Raw genomic sequence first — 22,875 nt, forward strand, 5'->3', positions numbered from 1 at the left:
ACCCTGACTACCTAATTGCTGCAGACACGAGAGGAAGATGAGTCTAATATTCCTGTCAGAGCTGTGCGCTCTTTAAAGGACACGTGAAATAAAGGGGGAGGAAAAAATAAAAAAAAGGTCATAAACCAATGAGCTGTGTTTATGAAAATATGCTGAACTTAAATTCAAACAGAAAGGATCATCCAACAAACGAGCCTGTTTGGGACATGTTTTATATAAATAATAATTAAAAAATATTCATAGGAAAAAAAAAGAAAAAAAAACCTAAAAGGGGAGGGAAAAAATACAAATCTCAAGGCTTCAGTCCGTCAGTGCATCCACATAAAACCAAGAGCTTTCCCTTTCTTCCAGCTCTGTACAGCATGCAGTTTCTATGTCGGTGGTAGCACTACCATAATTATGCTCAGCAGAGGTTTAAATATAGAATTATTCATAACATGTGTGGGGTTTTTTTTCCTCTTTAATTTTTTTTTTTACACATCACAATGTGTTTTAAAAACTGCCATTAGGGTTCTGTAAAAACAAAAGGTAGTCAAAGAAACAAGGTGGGTTAAGGAGGGATGGGTGGGGTGGGTGGAGAGGAGGAGTGGGTAGGTGGGTGGTGGAGTCTGTAACGTCCGGTGCAACACTTGGCTCTCTGAGGAGGATGACAAGATTGGAGAGGAGGGGGGAGGGTTGGGAGGGGGAAAATGATAAGAGAGAACTGGATGAGTTTAGTTGAAAAGGAGCCCAAAATTTTGGAGAAAATAAACACCGTCTTCACAGCCTCAGTCTCAGAGCAGAAAGAACATTTCATGCTGTCCTCCTCCTCCTCGTCGCTAATACCGCATCTTCAAACGACTCTGGAGGCCAGTGGTCCAAGGAGGTTTGGGGAGGGGGGCAGGTGAAGGTGTTGGGGGGGCTTAATGTCAGCAGGTTTCTCTCACAACTGTGAGGACTCTGGACACAGGAGAACGAGGACAGATCACCCTGAGGGGACACAGACAACAGAATATTAACGGAAGTCTGACGAGGGTATTGAAAGCCCCCCCCCCGACTTAAAACTAAACGCTGTGACAGAATTTTTTTACAAGACAAGTACTAATTGGCGCCGTTAACGCGGAAAAGACTCAACCCACAGAGTGAGAAAGAGAGAGACACAAACATCCCACAGCCCACTTTATCTCATCCAAGGATGAGTCATCGCCTGAACAAATTAATACACAGCATCTCTCCTGCACTGCACCCGTGACAAACAGCCTCGCTCCATGACTGGTTCTGTATGTGCTGAAGACAGAAAGAGCAGCTGTGGGCGGTAACTGGAAAAAGAGAGGAGGACAACTTGTTAAATTTATGTGTACGCTTGTAGCAAAAATCTGCCTCACTCCACGTGAATGAGGGTGACTGATGAACCCTTCAAAGGCAACAGATCCGAACAGAAACAGGAGATGCATCACCGTGGGATAGGTCCAGATGTGGTTTTTTGTCACTGTATAGGAAAGTGCCCGTGTGTTTGCCAGGGGAATGGTGGTGATCCAGAGTGCTGCTTGCTGAATATCAACACAGACTCTCTTCACTCACTCATTTCCTCCCCCTCCTCCTCCCTTCCACTGCACTGTCATTCCTCCTACCTTTTATCTGGATCTGCAGCACCTGCTTTCCATAAGGGCTTCTTTATCTTTTCCCACTTTCTACTGTATAACAAGGGTGTCCTTCAGAAGCACAAATTGAGCCACAATTTTTGTGAAGCAGTCTGCACACTCACCAGGTGGGTTGCTGCTGAGGCAGAAAGGGGGAGAAGGGTCATTGCTGTTTGCAGGTGGAGAGCTTGCGGATTTTGCTGGCTGTGGAGACTCCTTTACGTGAGGGGTTGGACGAGGATGAGGATCGGCGTTCGGCTTTGGCCTTGCTGTTCAGAGACCCCCCTTCTGTCCCATTCACACAAACTGGCTTGGCTACAGCTGGACTGTGGTCTGCGTTCCCCTGATCCTGATCTTCTTCGGCCACTTGTCCTAAAGACACAAACACACACATACGAGGCTCAAAACAAACCCAATACACCAGTGTTGAGTGCTGCTTTGCTAAGCAGCTGTGAGTTTGTAGTATGAGCAGACCCCTGTAGACATTTACCTTGTTTTATCCAACATCAAAGCACCAAAAACACTCGGACACTCATGTGCGACAAAAACCTTTGTGTTGCGTCAGGCTCTGAATTTCAGCACAAGGTCCAGGCTTTCTACTCCACGTGTCCAAGGAACCAGGAAGTCAAAAGATTAACTTAATTCTTAATTAGTATGAAAAAGCGACACTAATGCTATCCATTAAGGACAATAAAAACCAACCTTTACTTTTAAACCAGTTTCTAGTTTCTTCTTCTCTTTAGGCCTAAAGATTTTGTAACAGAAGGCATCGAATGTGAATGAGGAGTTTATCAGAGAAGTCAGTTTTGTGATTTTGGCTGCATTCACATGTAAAATCAACACTCTTGCTTGTTGTTAGCAGATATACTGCTGGTTTGAATGTGCTATGCTGAGTACATACTGAACTACCCTTGCTTTGTTTTCAAACCGCCTTAGAGAAAGAAGCTAAAATGGACACAAAGCATGGAAGAAAGACCTGCAGATGCACAATGTAGAATATAAAATTCTGTTTTTTGAACAGAAAAGCTTGCAAACATATTATAGTTCACCCACAGAAGAATTTATGAGTTTGCAAAGAGCCAGTTCACTAGATGATATCAAAAATGCCAAAAATAGAAAACAGCCTACTGCATTTTGTCACACATGACTTATTTTATCCATTAAAAACAAACCAACAAAACCAGCCCCCCACCCACACAAATAAAAAAAAGTAATGCATAGGTTTCTATCAAATAACACATCATATTTGTATGACCTGTAACTGCGTGCTGCACAGTCATCAGAAACCCTCACCAAAACCCCCATGATAACACAAGAAACCTGAAGCTGTGAGAACTGAAGGGGACTTAGGCTCATTTCTAATCAATATTTCTATTCTTAGATTCTACTGAAACACTCGCATGACTCACAGCTCACAAATGATCTGTATTTTTCGTATACTGGATCATACTGCAAGTGTGTATATATTTTGAGAGGGGAACGCTGAAAATCTAGTTTACCAACAGCACCATCAAAATGTCAGGTCAGGTAATGGTGAGAAGTGTGCGACAAAACGAAAACTACAACAACAGGAAATCCACTGGCTGAAAAATAGAAATTAACCTCAGTGTGACCAGTTTATTTCAGTACAGACATGTGTGAGTATCTGTGAGTGCAGCAGGCGCCAAGATAAACTTACAGGTTCCCACACAGCACAAACTGCAAGTCTGAGGAGAACATTAAGAGCAGGGACATATATATTTACTGATTACGAGAGAAGAGGTCAAACGAGTGATTTAATTTACCAAACACACCAACATTTTATTCCTGTGAAGCTTCCTGTGAGTGAGAGAGCGTGTGTGTGTGTATGTATCCTGGAAACCCATTCAGACTCCCACACTGAAACCATTTCAGCAGGATTATTTTTAGATCGCTTCATTCACATTCTGCAGCTCCATTTGGTTTTTTAATGTGGGGCACCAATTCTAGATATCCGACACCGACTACTGCATTTATTATTACCGACTGTTGCCTAGCAACAGATAAAAGATTTTAATTCGGGGGGGGGGGGGGGGGGGGGGGGGGGGGTTAAAGGAAGAGTCGGGGTGCAAATTAAATCAAATGAAAAGATGCAGTTAATATCTGCTCTTACCAGAGCCTGTCAACAGTGGGTTAAAGTTTGTACACACATCATTTAAGTGCACCTTGTTCCAGCCCTCTGAACCTTATTTCATGGCAAATCATTATGACTCGGCACAGCCTGGAGAGGAAATGGGGAATTTAAGATGCCTCAGGTTCATACTGGGACAAGCCTGATCCAGACGTCCACATTTCCGCAAAGACCGTGAGGGCAAAGAGCCATCATGCTGTCAGCGTATAAAATGCATGAGAGCAGTCTGACGCAGAGATTTTAAGGCTTTTATAAGAACTTTTCATAAGTCTCACTTCTGCAGGAAAAAGGGAATCACTCACAGCACAAAATGTAGTAATGTTTACTATTCAGGGATTTCACAAACAATGAAAAACAAGAAAAGAAGAAAAAAGGGGGGTAAATTAGCAGACGAGCAATGAACCCTCACATTTAGGTCCTGTCATACGCAGGTATTCTGGTAAACTCAGCTTACATTACATTTAAAAAAAAAAAAAAAAAAAAAAAAAAAAAAAAAAAAAAATGGTGCTTGAGGTCACTTAACACAGAGCTTTGGGAAAACTCGCTCCTACTGGCTCGTAAAATCAACATTTTGTCTTACATCATAGAAGGTGTGCTCCTATATTTGTTTTATTTTTGGCAAACTGGACACCATGATATCATTTGTAGGTCTGGCACACATTTCTACATGCGTAAGTGTGGATGTAGGCTTACAGGAAATCAGAGAATTGCAAGTCTATTAATTTATGATTTTTTTTTTTTAAACTGCTGCTTTCCTAACTTTGTTAACTTTATGACTAAAATAAGTTAAAAGGATACCAACGAATTACTTCTTCCTCCACTCTACTCAGGATCCTTTAATAGGCAGTTTGTCTACTGAGTTCCTCTGAATAATAATAATAATAATAATAATAATAATAATAATAATAATAATAATAATAATATTATCATCAATAACAACAACAGTAATAACAGTAACAACTAGGGCTGGGCTATATCATACCGTTCACGGTAATACCGGTGTAATTTTGGGCAACGATAGGAAAATGAAATATCGCGATAGAATATGGGTAAAACGCGCATGCGCAGTGCCTAGGTTTACGTACGCACATGGCGGCGACGCAGAATGAGAAGAGCGAACACGGATCGTTAAATGAAACGGATGAACCAGAATTGGTTTGTAAAAATGCTGCAACTTCAGTGGTGTGGAACTGGTTTGGCTTTCGTCCGTCAGATACACAACAAAGCACTATTTTTGGTAGAGCATGCTAGCGGGCCGTCGTTATTACCGTGTTGTTTGGAAAATACGGCACACTTAAAATCAATCCTTTGATATTTTTTTTTTCTGAAAATCGACAGTGCCCCTTATAATCCCGTGTGCCTTATGCATGAATTCTGGTTGTGTTTACTGACCTCGAAACGATTTTATGTACACGGCGCTCGAAAATCTGTCAAATGTTTTAGTACGACTTTGCTAAGCTACGAACCCGCACCGCTTGATGGATTGCCGGAGCATTACGGCTATATTAGGCAGGAGCCTCGCGGAGTGATATGTATGATATGTACTGTGCTTCAACATAATATTACCATATTGTGTGTGTGTGTGTGTGTAACCTCTTTTTAAGTTGTGGATATTATACATGGTTATGCTGAGGATATGTCGGCCAATTTCCACTGGAAATACCTTTTGGTTAAAATGTCAGCAAGGAATTTGCACTGTAAATTTTTTATATAACTTCAATGCACATAAAAAAAACAGCTGCTTGTTTAAGTGAAAATACATTAATGGGTTTTTTTGCACTAAAGTTGTGGAGTTGTAAAGTATTTTGTCTAGTGTCAATTATATCGTCAGTTATATCGTTATCGCAAATTTTAAAATTTATATCGTGATAGATATTTTTGGTCATATCGCCCTGCTCTAGTAACAACAACAACTTTTAACGAGTATTTAACATGTTTTGTCTTCATCAAGGTCGTGTCAGGTAATTTGTAGTCAAGTCTGGTCCCATTCATATTCATATCATTTTAAAACTACATGAACTCACACTGCACTGCAGCTGCACAGGGCCACAACCACGAGACATGATAGAAAATGTTATAAAACAATGCACACAAATAAAAACCCTGAGACTCACACAATTCCTAAATCGGTGTGGAAATCCTAGGAAATGACAGCAGCTTCCACGATTTGAGTTCACTGATTTGCACAGCCACTCCCAAAAGGAAATCACCAAACATGAGCACGATGTCAGGCTGAATGATTGAAGTGAAATAAATGATGTGTGATTACCAAGCTACATTAAACACCACATATCTGATCATTTGTGCGCTGACCTTCACACTGAACCCAAAGCCTTCAGTTTTAGTAACATTAAGATGTGACTGTTTTATTCTTTGCAATATGGGACGGAAAGATTAGCAGTAAGGCCTTTATCAAAACCAACAGTATCTGATAATTGCAAACTGCTGTAACATACTGAATACTTTAAAAGGGCAAGTACTTAATGTGAACTTCGATTTCTATGTGAATGGGATGGAAACAGCAGCGATGATTAAGTATTAATTATTTAGTCACAGGACATTACCTAATATATTTTATCCATACCATTTTACCATTTCCACACAAATCTTTAAAACAACCCATTCTTTCTGAATGTTTGTAAAGGCACAATGAAAGGCTAGGTGCCCGATTTCATACACATGTGACTATAGGACTGAAAACCCCTGAATGCAAGGAATAAGAGCTCTGGCCCAATACCATTTTCCACATATGGCATTAGCTACTCTGCTTACTTAGCCTCTGGAGGAAACATCCAATGTCTTGTGTATCCTGGATATCGACATTACACAGAAAATTTAAGACTTCCAATGTTATGCAGTTGTTTGGAAATACGAATTTTAAAAAAGCAAACAAAACCCATGGTTTTGATACTGCAGTGTTTCCATTTTCATTAACTGACCTTCAAAGCCAAAGGAAGGAAGAAAAACTCCTTTCTTTCATTAATCATTCACTTTGTGTTATTTATGTGCATTTCTTTAATTTCAGTTCAATGTAAGTATTTATTACATTTGGAAGTTTCCTGATTTCTCTTTGCTGCTCTGTCTGTGTGTGTGTCTGTGTGAGTGAGAGAGAGGAAGGAGTGGTGGAGCACAACACAGAACCCAGCAGCAGAGGAAGAACAGAAGCATCAATTGGGCTGAAGACAACTCCTCATTACCGTACAGCAAGTGCAATAAAAGCTTCCCAACACGTGCTCCAAAGAGAGACAGACGCTAACAAACCCCAGATATCTGTAAGCCCGAGTACTGGCTGACACTCTGTCCTCATGTGAATTTTCAGTAGTTCAGCTGTAATTTTGTGTCAGAGTTTAAATGACACCTCGTAGAGGCAGAGTAACAATTATGAAATGTCCAATTTTCTTCAATACAACAAACTAGAACAATGACACAAAACTAAATGGAGGAGTAAAGCAGTGAACCTCGGGCAAACTGTCTCGGATTTCAGCAAATGCATTTCCCCTTTTTGCTCTTCACATTGACCGTATCCCTGCATGCAACCAAAGCCTGCTCAGACCTGACTGTAAACAGAACTAAGACAACCAAAAACCTTTCCTTGTCGACAGATTCCGCATATAGCATATCTGCTTATGGAGAGTACCCAACTCAAATCATAAGAATTATCTAAGCCCACTCTTACCTGGCACTGTGAAGTCCTGAGTGTATATGATCTCATCCTCCCCATCATAGAGCTCGTCATCATCCTCCTCTGTGTAGCCATGCAGATCTTCTAGATAGGGCACCACCGTCATACTCCGCCAAGGGTCCCTGCTCTCTGCGCTGGCAGGGATGGGTACAGGAGGCTCAGATGGAGGGTGTTTCTTCCGCACCCAGCTGGTAAGGTTATAAGGAGGATGGGATGGTGGGGGGGAAAGGGCATGTAGATAACAGATCAGTCTTTTATTTTTAGTGTAGAGTATAATTTTCCAAACACCTGATAATTCGTATGCTTAGTCACAGTAATACAATCAAAATACTCACTTGTGTTGCCTTATGTTTTGTATGGAAAACCTCTTCACAGGATCATACTCAAGCATGCCTAGATAAGGGGGGGGGGGGGAGAGAACAAAACACAAACACGATGTCAAGGTGAATTTAATCACGATGATCCTGAACAATTTCCTCCACTCACATCTGTTTCCATGGAGCATTTAACAAACTGCTGGGAGGCCACAGCAATGTGGGGAAGGTGAACAGCAGCCAGACAGCAACCTCATTCAAGAACATCAATTAATGAAAGTGATAATCTTATTAATCATTGTATGTCAAAGCATCCTGCACAGCTGAAGAAGTCAATTAAGTACAGTAGAGAGAGAGAGGGGGGAAAAAGGACTGAGCAACAGCTGTAACAATGTAAAGAAGATTTTGTATCTCAATTATCACAATGTGGGCTGAATCTGTGGGAAAAGCGCAGTGTCAGTGTGATAAGGTAGAAGTGATGCAGTGCCTCTCCTACTAATGTAATTGTTTCCTAGTAGGCAGAAAACAGGAGTATGCAGGGTGCTGATAGTAGTGCTGCGCTGGCTGAAAGACACCTTTTTGTGGCTTATTTTAGGCGATGTAATTATGGACCGACTATTTCTCAGGTGCTGCGCCATCACACACACAGACGTCATACCGATGACGGGGGACTGAAGCCCAGTATGTTTTTCAGAAGAAACAAATCAGGGAGTTCTTTTTTCTCTTCATTGTTAAACATTTGATTCCTTTTGACAGAAAAAAAAAATGTTTAAATCGCCTCCATTTGACCCAGAATCATTTTACAGGTATAAGCCCCAGCACTTATACCCGGCGCTTTTTTCCATAAAAGGACAAAGAGAGCAAAGCTGGATAATATGCTGAAATACAACTTAGCTTTCAGCCTTCATTGAAGGATTTCATTAGTTAGTAAAAACATAATCTTCCCAACATTGTTCTTGGATTTTATAGGCAGTGGGTTTGGGCTCTTGTAATAGATTCTTTTTCTGTTCCTTGTTTTTTTCCTCCTCCTTAGTTTCTTCTTCTTCTTTTTTTTTTAAAATTTATTTGTTTTTAACTGAAGGACTCTTGCCTTTTTTGTTTTTTGTTTTTTAAACAAGGGGCAAAAGCAGTGCAGTATTTCACTTGGGAAAAACAATGCCCGACTGTGAAGTGCTTAGTATTCTGCTGCTGGCTCCAGATCAATGGAAACTACGTCAACAGCTGGAGGGATTTCTACAGTTTGGTGGAAGCCTGGCATGCTGAGAAGCCACAGTGACTTCCAGTGTCACAGCACCACCTACTGGGTGCACACAGAAAAGATCACAGTGAAACTGCTTGACATTTGAGTGATTTATTACCCACTAGACTGCTGGTTTTTCTATCCTATATTCTCCTGTTCACCAATCCTAGCAGTCTAGAGGATGTTTTCAGATATGATTAATAAGCATGACAAAAACATCTACTGTTAACGCTATGATCTTTAATGGATTCATTGTGCCCTAAACTGTAAATCCACTGCCTTTTATTTCAGCCTACACCTAAAGACTGACAGGCATAAAGGACTGAAAATAAATGTCAGTTTTTTTAAGTGTGACTCATTTTGCATTTCATGAAAATTGAGCTAAATCTAGGATAATGTATAGAAAACAAACACTGTAGTTTTGGATAAGGAGGGAAGCAACCTAAGAAACAAAATAATATATAAACCTGATGCATGCCTCATCTTGCAAACCATCTGGTGTACCGTCCTCAGTGGACAGCGGTTACAGCAAAACACCTGACTGCTAGGTGGTTAGTTTTGTGATGACGTTCAACAGCTGCAAGTAATTTTAATTTTAGAAGGGGGCACACCATCTGAGATTTTAAATAAACATCTATAGCAAACTTAATGTGTCACAAGTAACAGCCTGTTTTGTATCTTTACTTCGCAGCTCCTCCTACATGTCTCAAATGGTCAAAAATGGTTGGATCCATGCATTGGATTTGGCACCGTTTTTACACTGGATGCTCTTCCTAAAGCAATCCTATTTATCCGGGCTTGGGTCTGGCACAGAGAGTACACTGGTCTGCGTCTCCTTTTGAGCTCAAATAAGGGATCTTTCATGTGTTAACCACTTCATCGTAAAGCCACAGATTGAGAATAAGAGGGTCTTCATAGGAATCAGTAAACAAGGTACATCAAAAAGGTTTTTTTCTTCCCTCCAATTATATCTACCGGTATATATCTATATCTATATCTCTAACCGCATCTGTAACCGGAAGGTCGCCGATTCGATCCCTGGGCTCTCTGTCCTGGTCGTTGTGTCCTTGGGCAAGACACTTTACCCTACCGCCTACTGGTGTTGGCCAGAGGGGCCGATGGCGCGATATGGCAGCCTCGCTTCTGTCAGTCTGCCCCAGGGCATCTCTGGCTACAACTGTAGCTGCCTCCACCAGTGTGTGAATGTGAGAGTGAATGAATAGTGGTATTGTAAAGCGCTTTGAGTGCCTTGAAAAGCGCTATATAAATCCAATCCATTATTATTATTATTATTATCTATATCTATCTATATATATATATTTTTTTTTTGAAGTACATGTACATAGAAGCTTCCCGTGCACTCGGCACATATACATATGATGGTCAAATTCGTCCCATACTTTTGCAAGCATATTGGAGTCACTGCAGCCACTGTTGCTGTTATGCTACCTGCAGGTGAACAAGTGAAACTTACAAACCCAAATCTTTCTAACAGTACATGTTTCGATTGTTACCGGTGAAAAGCTGCAGAATTAAAGCACCTCGAAATCAATTATTCTTTTTGATAGGCACTGTATATTGACACCTCTAAAATACTAAGAACACCTATCAATAGCTGTGAATATGGTAATATTTCCAGTCCAACAAACACTCAATGCTGACTTTTCACTTTAAATCTGTGTGCACACAGGGAATGAAACACCACTCTCAGGTGCTGTTCAGCATTTGCAAGGAGGCGACAGACCACTGAATTGGCAAAACAAAATGCCAAAATTCATGCAGAAAATATAAACACTTTGGCTTCGAACAACACCAACCTCGCAGCAGGTCCGACAGGAGAGGTCCACACTCCTCAGGAATAGTGTACTCTCCTTTTCCAATGTTCTCAAATAGCTTATAGATGTTGTCCCCCTCAAATGGATACAGACTTGTTGTAATGTTATATCTGATTGAAAGGAAGCAAGAGTCAGAAAGAGTCAAGGACAGAATTTAGAGCTTTATGTGGATAAATGCATGACAAGTACGCAGAGTGCCGCTCACAGTGTTACTCCAGCAGACCAAATGTCCACTTTAAACCCTGAAAAGGTGTCCAGTCCATTGGCAATTTCTGGAGGCTGAAAGGCTGGAGAGCCCTGACTAGTACGACACGTGTCATCCTCTGCAAATGGGTGAAGGGCCTGAGGAAAAACAGCAAGAAAGAAATAGATTATTTTTTGTTCCTGTATACATTTCAATGCAAATAATTATAAACTTAACACCTTTAAAGCACCAACATAAGGAACAAACACAAGCACAAGGAATTAAAGTCATACACAAAGTCTATACAAAGAAATGCCAGCCCTTTTCTTCTAATCAAGAGTAAGAATTCAGAGAGTTTACGGAACTCTGGCAGGCGATGCTTACCTCTGCTACTCCCAGGTCGGAGATTTTAAGCGAGCCATCTGTGGTCAGCAGCAGATTCCCTGGTTTAATGTCTTTGTGAACTATTCCCTGGCTGTGCAAATATTCAAGGCCATCTAAGAGTTGGCAAAAGTACCTACAAGAAGCATCAACCAGAGGGAATTTATGGACACATTTAAAACCAGCCAAAGTCAATCACAGTAGAAGAAACTTATTATTTCTGTGGTTAGATAAAGCTGCATCACATTTTGCTTCAGCGGCTTTCCAGCAGTGACCCGACATTCACACAGTCTACGGTCAGCAATTTTAACGGTAGAGGCCCTGAAGTCTCCGATCTAAACTTAGGTTTGGAGCAGCGGCTGCAGAGAGGCTCAGACTAAATATAGCAGAGAGACTCAGGGATAGAGGAAGCAGAGAGGAGAAGTAAGAGGAAGACTTACCCGTGAGCTTGAAATACTGGAAACCTTTTCTCTGGGACGCTATCCAGCATTTCTTGCATCCCACAAACGCAATACTCCATCACCATATACGTAAGTCAGGAGTCAAGAGAATTTACCAAACCAAACAAACACATTTTTTACAATTATGAACCAACTATAAAATCGGGAAAAGTGCAGAACATAAATAGAACTTGGGTACAGAAATAACCAACTGTAAAATAGACCGTCTATAATAATTAATGTCAAAAATCAACATATGCTTATTCAGTAGGTAAAAGATATATTTTCTGCTTCTCTTCATTGTAAAGAACGTCCACCAACTGAATCACATTCTTGTGTTGGAGTCTTCTTAGCAGCTGAATCTCCCTATAAATGAACATACAGAGAAAAGACATGAAAATGCATCCACTTGCTTACTTAATGAGAGAAATTTTCTATTAGTATCATTTTCTACTGGGCCATGTTAGCTGCATAATGTAGGTTAAAGGCTGGGTACCGTACATCTGCACACTGGCTTCAGTGAGTGACTGTACAGCATGGCCACAACTGTATTATTAGTTTCATTACTTTCTAATAACCTGCTAAACAATGCGAGAACTGGTGAAAAATCTAGTTGTTTCACTACATAATGCGTAACAGGTTTATGATTTACTCTATACAGACAGTCAAATTTAAATTCATCATGTGATTTAGTTCTTAATGAAAAACATTGAATTAAGAGAAAACACATTTAAGACCGACTAATAGAAGAGGATGAGCAGAGTTGCAAGGACACCATGTTATCAGCTGAAACTGGCTTCTGATGGCCATGGGTAACAGTGCTGTCTGACATTTGCTGCTACTAACTTTAACAGAACACCATGCAGAAAAGGACACTTGGTGAAATATAGAGTTGCTGTCATCACAGTTTGCCCAGCAGAGCGGCTAAAGCCCTGACATTTACAATGCTCAGTATAGGCTAAAGCACCAGCAGCAGAGCAGATACAGTTAGGCTTTTTTTGGACAGTGGCACATTTTTCTTTGTAGCTATGACTATGTAACTGGGATTATGAATAAAATGAATAATAAAAATAATGAAAATTTCTATAATTTCTAAACTATTAGTGCCTGCTAAACAATGGATTGTTAAATTCTGACATGTGTCATACTGTTCGATTGTTTGTTAATGAGACCCTAACAAATATGCACCCACCAAAAACAGTGCAGCAGTAGCAACTCCATTCTTACTATAAAGACAGATAACCTGACAGTTTACTTTGCTGCCCAAAGAGGAGATGTTCAAATCACCGGCATGGCAAAACCCCTGGAGACTGAACATTAATCAGCGAGCCATGAAAGGGAACGCTAATGAATCTGGATCGTAAGAGGGGGGAGAAAAAAAAAAAAAAAAAAAAAAAAAAAAAAAAAAAAAAAAAGCACAAACCACAGACTTTCCAGGGGTAATATCCAGATGCTCCCACAGGAAATATTGAGGGCTTGCTTTACAATTACAGGAAGGAATCTAAAATCAAGTATCATTTTGTATTTTTGCACATTTCGCTGAGCATCACGATATATTATTTGCACTCATAACAAGACAACTTGTATTGGTCATAATTCAAAGCAGTTAGCATAACTATGAATGAAATGCTGCTTACTTCTCTGTAATATTTTTTCATATATAGTGAAGACCGGTTTGTTTAACTGCCATTTATGTTACATAATGCAGTAGAGGTAAACAGGGTAAAAAAACCCCAACAACAACATTTTTTTGATTGTTGAATAAGATTCTCCGCCTGCTTCTCTTGATACTACATCACACAATAACAAGTCAAAGCCATAAAGGAGGGCTGCCTAAAATAAATAACACTCTTCAGTCCCTTCAGAGCTGAGACATCATCTGTGCTCTCACAAAATACACACTTCAGAGCTTTTCTGGCCGTCGTCACCCTGCAGTGTATGAGCTGCGTCAATCCTTCGTCTTAAACACAACCCCCCCTACTGACAAATGGATATTCAGGGGCTAGTCAGCCTCTCGCTTTCACACACAGACACACAAGCGGCTACTGCTGCATCACTGCACTGGCAGAAAGACTAAAAAGCTCACCCACATGTAGAACAGAGCAACATTAAAATATCGAGTCTGAAACTGGCTACTAAATGATGTACAGATGTGTGAACTGTAGGAAATCACAGTGCATTAATAACAGAGCTCATTTCCATAAAAAGTGAATCATGAAATGGAGGCAGGGCTGTTGCTTAAGGCACACTGATTGCTGCAGTCCATCCACAGTCTGAGTTCAAATGTGCACCGATGGACCTCGTGCATTCGAGGCCTGCAATCCGCAGAGCTTAGTGATATGGCAGTGACTCAGGCACACAGCACCAACATAAACAGCTGATCAAAATCTGCATCTCCACTGTGCGTACCCGTGTGTGTGTGTGAGCCTGTCATTCCAAATGTGGGAAGGGCATTCTTGGCGTGTTACCATAGGAACAGAAGTAGCATTGCTCAATCAAAGCAAGCATAAGCATGCTTGTCCCTATAGCAACACTTTAAAAGCAGGAAGTGTTAGGCACACAGGAATGCTCAACAGTGGCTGAATAGAGAGGCTGGGGGCTACTATGACACCCAAGCACAGACAGGCATTCACAGGCTCGGGAATACAGCTTCCTCAGGCTGGAAAACGTAAGGCAAACACCAAGTGGGAGGGGTGTACAAGAAGAAAAAGTACAAGGGGGAAAAAAGCAAAGGGAAAACAATTTCACACATCAAGAGACACTGCTATGGCCCCATTAACAAAGTGACAGAACCATGTACTATTGCAGCCTATAAATATAACCAAAGAAATCTAAAATAAGAAAGTGAGAACTGGCTTTAGATGAGCTACATTGTAACTCAGGAAAAGATACACCAGCATGCAAAGAAAGCAGTTGAGGCTGATGAAGACCTGCTTCGTGAAGCTGTGTGATATTCTAACACACCTGTTCAATCTGAAGCTCTCAAGGCTGCGGAAAATGCCTTGCTTGGTTCCCGTTCCAAAAAGTCATCTCACCAACCACAATGACTACAGACCTGCAATGGTCCCCTCACATGTCATTAAGGGTGTTTTCACACCTATAGCTTGTTTACTCTGGTCTCAAACAGTTGATGCTTGTAAACTGTAGCTTTTCCTTGTGGTTTGATTTCACACACAGAAAAAATTCTGTGTGAACCAAACTGCGTAACTACAAACCCTTTATAAGGAATTCACATCGTTTAGCTGTTGGATGTATAGTCTTAGGTTTGTGTAGAAGCTGCTGTGTAATTTCCTGCAAATAATTAATAAAGGATCTAACTATTTATCTAAAAAAGAATGTGGTGCAAGAGTTTAGGCATTTTAACAGATCTTAGCTCTTGGATAACTTTTACCAGGGTCTATGAGCTTAATTAGCATGCCAGGGGTATTACTTGTTCACATTTAGGTCCAGAATATACTCTATTCCGGACACAGACAGCTGAAGACCTGACGGCTGGTGGCTCATTCTTCTTTTTAAGTTTCCTTTAAGTCCACTGCTTGGGGTGCTCGTGGCTCAAGAGTTGGGAGTCCGCCTTGTAATCGGAAGGTTGCCAGTTCGAGCCCCGGCTTGGACAGTCTTGGTCGTTGTGTCCTTGGGCAAGACACTTCACCTGTTGCCTACTGGTGGTGGTCAGAGGGCCCGGTGCCGCCAGTGTCCGGCAGCCTCGCCTCTGTCAGTGCGCCCCAGGGTGGCTGTGGCTACACTGTAGCTTGCCATCACCAGTGTGTGAATGTGTGTGTGGATGACTGGATGTGTAAAGCGCTTTGGGGTCCTTAGGGACTAGTAAAGCGCTATACAAATACAGGCCATTTACCATTTAGTCTGTGCATTGTAATGAAAATTCCCAGCTGACAAGTCTGCATGGTCACAAAACAAACACCTCAGAAAGAGGAAAGATCTGAAAGACCAAGAAAACGCTAAAAAACAACTTATTGTAGGATTGCTAGTTAGGCTAGCAAAAGCTGCGTTAGACCTTCAGAAAACCTAGATAAAGTAGTGGTGTACTTGAACAAATGTGACCTTCATGGAAGAGTCAATTAAAGAAAAAAAAAGAAAAACATTTCCTGTGACCTCAACATGAAACTCAGCAGAAGTTTGAAAATGAAATAAACAAGCCTGATGTATTTTGGAAACAAGTCCTGTGAACTGATGAAGTTAAACCAGACCGTTTGTAGTGCAAAGGGCAAAAGGTACATGTGGAGGAAAAGCGCTGAACATTTTTATGGCACGAACCCTTCACCCACTGCTTAGTTTGGTGGCAGACGATGGCCATGGAGAAGATTTTTCTGGCAATAAAAAAACCCCCAATGAATTCTATGAAATACCGCCAAACTTCTAGAAGGAAACAACACACCATGTATAAGGCAGCTGAAGATGAATAGGGGAGACCTTAAAATACACCGTGGATTACAACAGGAACTGCAAGATTAAGGTTTGGACATGGTGCTCACAGATGCCCGATATAAAAAACAAAACAAAACAAAACAAAAACAAACCCCCCAAAACAAAACAAGCATGGATATTAAACGAACTCTGCATGCAAGAAAGCTCATAAATTTCACATAACTGGAAGCCTTTTGCAGGAAAATTTTGCAAAATTCTCTCTAACAGCATTCTAAACACTCAAAAAAACAAACAAAAAACCCCCAAAACCCTTTAAGTTGTAATACTAGCCTGAGAAGATGTTACAAAGTACTGACTGTGTATCTATTTTTATAAGATTTGCACATGTGGACAAACCGGTTTTCACCATTCTGCTTTGAACAAACTTTTCAAAGTTTATCAGGGGAGACAGGCTACAGACTTGGGACTGGACTCAGGCCTGGACGTGACCACTCAAAAATAAAACTTAAAAAAGGAAAATGAGTCAGTGTCTTAATAGAAAATAAATGTCTCACAAGTTACATTTATTTTGCCAACAGTTGGTTTTCTAAGGATTTCAAATTTTGCATTTTCATTTTAACCTCTACCATCACTTCTGGTCAGCTTGTGTGTTTTGTTTTGTTTTGTTTTTTCCCCCAGCCATCATTGACTTAGTGACCTTTACACAAGGACTTACCCTAGTGAGATACTGAAACTCTAAAAACGCTCTTGTAACATTTTCCTTATCGGGACTTTTACGTAACACTGAAGATTTGCACAAAATACTTTTTTATAATGATTTTCTTCCTCCAGAAAATCAACACCAGTAACTGGACTTTGCATTTGTAGGTGTATTTAATTTGTTGTACTTTGATTACAAGTCACAAGTGCTAATTACCAACACTACACCCCAGAGCCAGTAATGGGGTAGGGAATGCTAAGTTATTGTTTTCTGGTTCTCTGCTGACATTAAAACAGACTTTGTCTTAGTGGTGTTGTTAAATATTCCCACTCATATCATCGAAGACTCAACAGTGCAAAATAATAAATAAAAATCGAGCAGAAATAAATAAGTATTAACAACATTGAGGTGAACAGTGATAAATGGTGAATTGAGCCGACTGCATTCTCAAACTGCATCGTAGTGCAAAGGCAGCACTATGGGTGAACAGAGCCAGTGAAGATACTAACAGCTGAGACTACAGCTGCTGCAAGGCTCTTTTATTCCCAGCAAACTAAAATGCAGCTTTAGATTATAAAGCACAGTTTTCTAGGACAAAATTTGTTTAAGTTAGATAAAACACGCCATTGCAATACCAACAAAATGATTCTAACTGAGCTTACGGGCTTTTTCATTGCTCTGCTGCTGTTGTGACTGTGGCCTAAAAAACCCCCCAAACAAACAAACAAAAAAACCCCACATTATCTTGCAGCTTCTTTCTGTCTGGGTGAACTTGCTCTGACAGTTTTCTAAGGCTTACTCTATAATTAGCACAGGCCCAAGGCGAAAGGCTGGAGTGATATTTAATAATACTGCTGTGATTAAAACTACCGATGCTCATCAAGAAATGTGGGATGCAAAAAAAGAAAGAAAAGAAAAAAAGAACACACAGACATGACAGCTAAATCACAGAGGCAGTGAGACAAAGGAAACAGAGCCCCAAGAACAGAAAACAATTACACAGTTACTAGAAATCCATCTACTACTCACAAACAAAAACAAAACACGTTACTGGTTTGTATAAGTAATATTTGATGACTAGGGGTGCAACGATACACAAAATTCACGGTTCGGTTCGGTTCGATACTTTGGTGTCACGGTTCGATATTTTTTCGATACAAAAAAATTGTTCATGCCTTTTTAATTTGTCATTTATTAAAATTATAAATATATATTTTAACTCAAAAGTACAGTTTTTAAATTTAACCCTAACCCTTGTGCGTGTTTTTTATTTTGACAGCGAATGCGCACCTGCGGACCACTTATGTGCAGCCCTGGTTATTTAGCTCGTCATATTGCAGCCACAGAAATTCTTTTGTCCATGAAACCATAAAGCTGCACTTTCTTTTTGCCTTATAGTCTGATTTGTCATAACTTCTCCTGCTGCTTTTACACACGCACTCACATAAGCTCAGCGATTCTCTGCGCGATCAACCTCTCACATGTTTAAGCTTGCTGCGGGAGATTTCACTTGTCATGTTTGCATAGTAAGCTAACGATTAATAAGACGATGTCAGAGGAATTGGTGCACAAATTATCATCACTCACCAATCAGTACTGTCGCTCTCTATACACAGTTCGCACGATTGCAAAGTGAAAGCAAAAAAACAAGCGCAAATTCAAACGCGACTTCAATATGTCACATATTGACAGTGGCTCACCGATGCCAATGACATAATTACCCAGCTACATTTCTGAAAGAATGCAAAAGCATTGACATATATTTTTCCTACAATAGCCCGACGGGCAGGGAAGAGATAGATTTTGGTAGCCCGACTGAAAAAAATCGCTAGCTCCGGGACGTCGGGCTAGCGATATTGCAAGCCCTGTATCTGATTGAGGAATCACTCATCTTTGGAAAAGAGAGTTTATTACAGAGAAATGTCTCTTTCCAAAATAAAAGCTATACTATCCGCTTCTTCTGGGCTATATTCTCAGCAGCATAAGGAGAATCATGTGCTAACAGCTGTCTAAATGACTCGGCTAAAGTTAGTAGCATGCTTGTTGTTTTTGTCTTTGCACTAGGATGATGTCGGCGTAAATGTGCAGTCATATTCGTTGTGTTCCCACTAGTGCTTTCAGGTTAATCTCGTTGAAATGACCTTAACGCCACAACACGGCAAATCTCCGTTAACGAGCTACCGCCGATCGCTCCGTGCATGGGGCTAGACGGCCAACACGTTAACGAGCTAACTGCGCTAACACACTAGTTCACACCAATGTAATTGAGCATTGCATGGCACATCCAACATACTGTTTTACTTTAGTCCATGACTCGCTTACCTTCAGGGTCATACGTCACATGAAAACCAAAATAATTCCAAACGCCAGATCTGAATGAGAGTGGGGGAGGTCCATGTTGCTGAGAGCTTAACTTCTGTCTCGCTAGCTTGCCCTGTGCTCTTCCTTCTGACTATGCTGTCTGTGTGGAGCGCTCAGTGGATCTGCGCTCGACAGTGCAGCCTAGGCGGAGTAGTCGAACACAGATTCACTGAGCGCTCCACACAGACAGCATCGTCAGAAGGAAAATTGATAAAATAAATTACAAATGTTGTATTGTTCGATACATATGCGTACCGAACCGAAAGCACTGTATCGAACGGTTCAATATCGATACGAATATCGTTGCACCCCTATTGATGACATATTTTTTTTCCTCTGTGCATGTTGTGTAGATGCACTGGAATTAAATAACCGCTTTATCAAATGGATAAGTGAAGATCTGAGCTGAAGACACCGTTTTTTTCCCCCCATCACAGGGGGGATTGCGAACAAAAAACTAAGCATTAACAGAGTACGTTGATGAAAGTAATCAGGTTTCATGTTTATGTGACTACTGCAAAAAGCTGACAATGACCTATTGATGTGCATCTAAAAATCGCTGAATGCAGCATCCTCATGCAGCCTTTCGCTGTCTCCTTCACATTTTAGCAAAAATACACAACCATTTCCTGCAGTTTTTTTTCCCCCTATTAGATAAAAACAGATCCACACATTTGTGCATCGCTAATAAATCACTCTTCTCTTTTTTATGGCTAGGTGTAGAAAGTCATCATTTAGGCCAGATCTGCAAGTTGGCCTTGCATCTACGGATGGTGTTTGGCATATGTGTGTGCGAGCCAGCTTTGACTGGGAGGTACCATTAGTGCAGCGACACAAATGCTATTGATATTACCGATATAATTCTACTATTATTGACTTTGTTCATATAAATGACAGATGGATTACCCACCGCAATGATCAACGACTCTTACATTTTAATGGCTGCACAAGCACAACCTCACTCTCAGGATTCAAGAGTGATGCTGACTATGTAAAATTATCTTTGCTATGTCAATTGCTGGACAGGTTTGGCTTTGTTAAGTGAGAAAAATAACTGTGTATTGAAATTAAATGTCTCAAACATATTACAGTATTCTGGTGTTTGGATTGAAACTAAGGCTTTGTGTCTGCCTTTTTCCCTTATCAGTTATGATCGGTAGGTTTCAAGTACAGTATCAGGTTTTTCATTTTAAAAATACAAATTAGGAGTTGTACACGTTTCGGAAAGGGAGCTGCATTTTTTTAAAGGCTATGGCACACATTAAAACTCATAAGAAACTGATTTTACTGTTGGCAGGCTAAATTAATTTTCTGTGTAGTGACTAAAATTAATTATATTTTGATCATACACTGCAGGCATGCCACCTAGTTTTACCTAGTACAACCAACTAAAAAGACCTTTCAAGAGGCATGTGTGAAACAAGATAAAACACAAATTGGGAAACACTCACTTTTTCACATTGGCTTCTCCATTGGGAATCCTCCTAAGCTTCTTCTTCTTCAGTATCTTGACAGCCCTACGACAAAGAGTCTCTGAGTCCAGCATTTCTTTCACCTTGCCATAAGATCCTTCCCCGAGTAGATCCCCCATCAAGTACTTTCCTATCAGCTTTGCCCTCTTCCTCCGAGGCTGGTAGATCACCTCTGTAGAGTCAATGCGGTGAATAAAAGTATCCATCTCCATCAGTTCATTTTCATTTAGATAGTCAGACAGGTGAGGCAACTCGCTGGCACTCATGATTGACAGCTTGTACTTCCAGGGAAGGAAACGGTTTGCTGCTGTGAAGTAACCCACTGGTAACCTTTCAGCACGGAGGTGAGTATTTTAATTCTGCAGGATGAGTTACAAAATACTGAACATTGGAGAGGGAGTAATCAGGCCTGAGAGTTAAGGGGAGGAGGTGGGTGATCAGGCCCAATTTGTAAACTTTTTCACTCAAGAGGGGCAAAAAGGGGCAAAAAACCCTTGGAGTCCAGTACCGAGTTAGTGCTTTATACTGTGCATTTTAACTACATCTACAACAAGTGCGGTTGAACAGAAAACTGGAAAAAAAAGCGATACTACAACGTTTTTCTTCTCTTTCACCAATCACCTCAGAATTAATACCATACAGTCTTAAGCAGAGGCAACCAGTCTTGATTCAAGGCCACGCAGCATGGCATTTCTGTCAAGGGTCCATGCTGGATATCAGAGTTTTCTCAGGGTACATAAGTGTTTATAGCTGGATTGGATCCAAGCACAGATCTACAGCCAGAGCATGCAGCAGTATCAGTCCAATCTCTGCTATCAGTGGGGCTCCTGGAGATCGACTCCAATGTCCAATGTGTTGAACTGTCCTCAGGTGTCCTCCATGTCACCGCGGTTTTTACTGCCCGGTGCCTGAAAATATGAGTAATTTAAACATTAATAAAAACATAAGCATAAGTTAGCCATCTTTGGTAAACAATCGACAACACATCAACACCTAACCACCTTGAAATCCCGTGGTCAAAAAACAAAACAAAAGTCACCAGGTTATTCTTTCTATATGCAAACATAACAACCTCATATATATGTAAGGATTGTAGTTTACAAGTTCTTAAGCCGGAATAAATATTTTAAGTGTCAACTGTTGGCTAGCTGATAAGCTAGTGCAGCAAGTCTGCTTGAATGAACTAGCCTGAAATGCCACTTTGCGGTCCGTCGGTAAGCACACATTCAGCAAGCACAGTAGGTTTCATTTCAGAGACATGCTTAAAAACAACAAATAGCAATTTAATTTGACAGTGAACTGACAGAGAACAGCTGGTAGGTGAGGGGGTAACCGAAACGTCGTCATCCAACTGGAGCTAACGGTGGCTGTGCACCTCCAGTACTAGCTAGCCAACTTTGCCTGACGTTTGTATTTAGCGTTAGCCAACTTCACCTCCTTTACCGGTGGAAGCGGAGGCAATAATGGGGACACACATTGTTCTCTAAAGACAAGGCATTACGCTTAGCCGACAACAGAGACACCATCTTCAACATCTTCTACACTCAGAAGAAACGCACCAGATAAATTCAGCTAACGCAAGCTAACCGGAGTTGCGTTGGATGCCAATGTAAATAGCGAGCTAGCTGGTTAACAAGCTAACTAACTCCCGGTACTGGGTCTCACCTAGATCCAAATGAACCTCCTTTTCGCTGCAAGGTTTGTCCTCTGTTGTGAGTCCGTCCCCAATGAATAAATTATTTAACTTTAGTCTGACAAAATCTCAGTGATATATTTTTTCCCCTGACTCTTCGTGTTACTCTTGCTTCTCAGGTTGTCGCCATCTTGTTTACCTACCCACCCCCCCCTACTCGCAGGGACAGCCCATAGGTTAATGCGTCAAATCAAAGTTTCCCCCCCCCCAAACAATGTAGAGGAATGTCAACAACAGGGGAGTTTAATACAACAACTGTAATCTTTCTCATTTCACTTTTAATAAGGGATTTTACCCCATTGTTATCTGTGATCATTTATATTTCCCAGGAGGAGAGTATATTCTCGGCAACTGTAGTTCATTTTTCTCAAGCACTGATTACAAGAAAGAGAAATTGTTAACTGAGACAATTAATTAACCAA

General features: G+C 40.8%; 1 protein-coding gene across 1 annotated transcript; it reads right to left on the reverse strand.

Annotated features, from left to right (window-relative positions):
• Positions 1-662: 662 nt before the first annotated feature.
• On the reverse strand, positions 663-22,597 carry stk11 (serine/threonine kinase 11). Its single transcript, XM_085389259.1, has 11 exons — positions 22,426-22,597; positions 20,740-21,668; positions 12,127-12,210; positions 11,845-11,934; positions 11,408-11,540; positions 11,045-11,181; positions 10,822-10,949; positions 7,786-7,843; positions 7,445-7,638; positions 1,745-1,991; positions 663-969 (listed from the first exon to the last, which is right to left on the reverse strand). Exons 2-10 carry the CDS (start codon positions 21,024-21,026, stop codon positions 1,783-1,785), a joined length of 1,320 nt encoding a protein of 439 aa, XP_085245385.1. The 5' UTR covers positions 21,027-21,668; positions 22,426-22,597; the 3' UTR covers positions 663-969; positions 1,745-1,782.
• Positions 22,598-22,875: the final 278 nt, after the last annotated feature.

This window comes from Rhamphochromis longiceps, linkage group LG18 (assembly GCF_057381845.1).
Source record: "Rhamphochromis longiceps isolate RC_006_pf linkage group LG18, R_longiceps_female_GT1.1, whole genome shotgun sequence".
NCBI classification, from domain to species: Eukaryota; Metazoa; Chordata; class Actinopteri; order Cichliformes; family Cichlidae; genus Rhamphochromis; species Rhamphochromis longiceps.